General features: G+C 39.3%; 1 protein-coding gene across 1 annotated transcript; it reads left to right on the forward strand.

Annotated features, from left to right (window-relative positions):
• The first annotated feature begins 895 nt into the window (after positions 1-895).
• Positions 896-3329, forward strand: LOC147791293 (cationic amino acid transporter 1-like). The gene is made up of 2 exons (XM_087127183.1): positions 896-1316; positions 1996-3329. The coding sequence occupies exons 1-2, from the start codon at positions 896-898 to the stop codon at positions 3327-3329; spliced, it is 1755 nt and encodes a 584-aa protein (XP_086983309.1).
• The last annotated feature ends 264 nt before the right edge of the window (positions 3330-3593 follow it).

Below are 3593 nucleotides of genomic sequence, written 5' to 3' on the forward strand. Positions count from 1 at the left end.
TCTCAAACATATCATCATATCCATCACATCATTTCATAAACATTTCACACATATCAAGCATATGACACGTGCAGAACTATGGGGCATGTGTCATCATACGACATTAGTTTCTAACCATGCGGATAGTAAAGGCACTTACCTGATTAGCTTATACTGGTGTCACCAATTTATCCTTCATAAAAGTTCTATTTTGTCCTTTGTATACAAGTCAACCTATGTGAACCCATGACAACAATTTCAAGGTCAATTATCTACATTGTACAATAGTCCATGTGTTAGACTTCATGCAAGTAGAGTATTAGAATATTATAAAATCCTCATAATTAATCTAGACCGTAGAGACTATTTTGTAGAGCTTTATTAAACTACAGACTAACTATAATACTTAAATTAGTGAGTAAAATAATTATGAAGTTAAATAAATATTTTTATATATAATTGTACTCGGAGTAAAACTGTATTGTTTGGAGTTAACAATCGGTTCATTTAACCAAATCTAGTTTTAGGAGAATAGTTTTAAATTCAGCTTTAATTGGAATATAATTACGATTTTGATGGGACGACATTAAATTTGCAAAACGATTTGAAAGGCGAAGGATCCAATTGAGAACGGTTTGGAGTTATGAAGTGTCGTATAAGCCCTTTTAGCAGTTGAGATGATTAAATTTAGAAACCACACCTTGGTACAACAAATGTGACTGCCAAATTAACCTCCACATGTCAGTTTCCTCTCATATTCAAGACTCTGAAACCACTGTGTCTACCGACTGTCACCGGTCGTCTCTGCTTCCTTTATAAACCCCCTTTTCCTTTCTTATTCTCCCGCCTTGTCTTAAGTTACTTGATTCTCCCGATTAATTTCTTTTTTGGTTGACTGTTTGAGTGTGAATTCATAATGGGCGAACCGAACGGTGACGCTAGTGGTGAAGAAGGAATCAGAAGAAGATCTTGTGGTTGTTCGAAGCAAGATTTTCTACCAGAGGAGTCGTTTAAGAGTTGGGGAAATTACACTAAAGCGTTGAAGGCGACGCCGGCCCGGCTCTTGGATCGGCTCACGACCAGGTCTGGGGAGCACATTGAGCTCGTCGAGATGAAGGCTCGCAGCCAGCACGAGATGAAGAAGAGCCTCACATGGTGGGACCTTATGTGGTTCGGTATCGGCGCTGTCATCGGCGCCGGAATATTCGTCCTCACCGGTCTTGAGACTAAGAAACACGCCGGCCCAGCTGTTGTCTTGTCTTATGTCGTCTCCGGTGTCTCCGCCATGCTTTCCGTCTTTTGTTACACTGAATTTGCCGTGGAGATTCCAGCAGCTGGTACGTGCCTTTTTCTATTTTGTCTCTGTTTGTGGTCAAAATATTATATATTTTATTATTAATTTTTTAAATTAATTTCTATTTTTAAAATTTTAAACATTTATCCCTGTATTTTTCCATGATATATTAATCTTTTATTAATTATTTCATTCTTTTTACATTAATGAATTAAGGTTTACTAATTCTTTTCTGTCGGTTGACTATTAAAAAATTATCTTTTAATTTTATTAGAGATACTCTCGAAAAGAATTATACCTTAACTTTTAAATTAAAAGAAAATTTTAAAAATTTTAAAACTCAATATATGAATGGAGACCGCTTATCTATTTCTTATCAGTCTTTTAAAAATGTGTACTAATAATACTATTTTGAATATTAAAAAAAAAAAAATTAAAAAAGTTTATAATGTGTGCTTTTTTTTTTCTTCTTCTTCAATGAAGTGGTCTTATTTTTGTTTTTGGGCAGAGATAATGACATGAAGTGATATTCTATTGAAATTTTTAGCATGACATCTTAATTGGTTGAAAAAAAATTTAGATTTTGAATTCAAGAAGTATGAAATAGATATAAATATAAAGACCATACTTTCACAATAATCTAAATTTAAAATTATTTTAGATTTCCTTTTGGTTTTTCCTAAATTACTAACTACACGAGTGCATCGTAATTATTTGTTCAGGTGGATCATTCGCCTACCTAAGGGTAGAACTAGGAGACTTCGTGGCATTCATCGCAGCGGGCAACATCCTCCTCGAATATGTAATTGGTAGCGCTGCTGTGGCCCGTTCATGGACTTCATACTTTGCAACTTTGTGCAATCACCATCCGAACGATTTTCGCATCCACGTCTCGTCTTTCCCCGACTCCTACAACCAGCTCGACCCTATTGCCATCATTGTCATCGTCGTCATTTGCACCTTGGCTGTAGCCAGCACCAAAGGCTCCTCCCGCTTCAACTATGTTGCTTCCATTTTCCACGTTGCCATCATCCTCTTCATTGTCATTGCCGGCCTCACCAAGGCCAACCCGAAAAACTTCACTCCCTTTGCCCCCTATGGCCCTCGTGGCATCTTCGTAGCATCTGCCGTTTTGTTCTTTGCATACGTTGGATTCGACGCCGTTTCGACAATGGCTGAGGAAACTAAGAACCCTGCTAAAGATATACCTATTGGTCTTGTTGGGTCAATGGTGATCACCACATTAGCCTATTGCATTCTTGCAGTTACCTTGTGCTTGATGCAGCCGTACCAACAAATTGATGAGGACGCGCCGTTTTCGATGGCTTTTGAGGCTGTTGGATGGGGTTGGGCTAAGTACATTGTGGCTGCTGGTGCTATTAAAGGCATGACCACCGTTTTGTTGGTTAATGCTGTTGGACAGGCACGCTATCTCACGCACATTGCCAGAACCCACATGATCTCACCATGGTTCGCCAAAGTGCATGAAAGGACTGGCACTCCAGTGAATGCAACAGCCACAATGCTCGCTGCAACAGCAATAATCGCCTTCTTTACAAGCTTGGGAATCCTCTCGAACCTCCTCTCTATCTCCACCCTCTTCATCTTCATGCTTGTAGCCATCGGCCTGATCGTCCGACGCTACTACGTCAGCGGTGAAACGACACCATCCGACCGAAACAAGCTCATAATCTGCCTGGTTCTAATCCTGGGATCTTCAATAGCAACCGCCGTATACTGGAGCTCAAGCGACGACTGGATCGGCTTGGTGGTCTCCAATTCCATATGGTTTCTCTCAACTCTGGCCCTATGGCTCGGTGTCCCACAGGCCAAAAAGCCTCGCGTGTGGGGCGTGCCGCTCGTCCCGTGGTTGCCTTCACTGTCGATCGCCATCAACCTTTTCCTTCTTGGCTCCATCGACAAAGCTTCATTTGAAAGGTTTGGAATCTGGACTGGGATTTTGTTAATTTACTATATCTTGATTGGATTACATGCTTCTTATGACTCGGTCATGGAGTCCAAAACTACCATAGTTGAAGTTAATAGCAGTTTGTGATTGGATCTTTTGAATTTATAATGATTGGCTCAGTGGTTTGATTAGGGAATTTGTGGTTTATGTTTGTTATTGTGTTAGCTTGGATTCATGTTGGGAGGGATGGTGGTCTGTATATGTTTGAGCTTTCTCTCTACTTTGCTTGTACATGTAAAAATTATAGCAAAACAAAATGCTATAATATGTTTTTTATAATGTCTTTTTTTTTAAGATCTCCATGGTGGAGGTTATTACAAGTTTGAGACTTTTTATATCATTTTTGTGTAA

Source organism: Cucurbita pepo, chromosome 9, assembly GCF_057944985.1.
Source record: "Cucurbita pepo subsp. pepo isolate OVF chromosome 9, ASM5794498v1, whole genome shotgun sequence".
In the NCBI taxonomy this organism is placed as follows: domain Eukaryota; kingdom Viridiplantae; phylum Streptophyta; class Magnoliopsida; order Cucurbitales; family Cucurbitaceae; genus Cucurbita; species Cucurbita pepo.

Excerpts from the sequence above, each read along its gene's own strand:
- LOC147791293 (XM_087127183.1), top strand. The coding sequence starts at position 896 with ATGGGCGAACCGAACGGTGACGCTAGTGGTGAAGAAGGAATCAGAAGA. Across the intron at positions 1,317-1,995 it reads CGTGGAGATTCCAGCAGCTG|GTGGATCATTCGCCTACCTA; the intron begins GTACGTGCCTTT and ends TTATTTGTTCAG.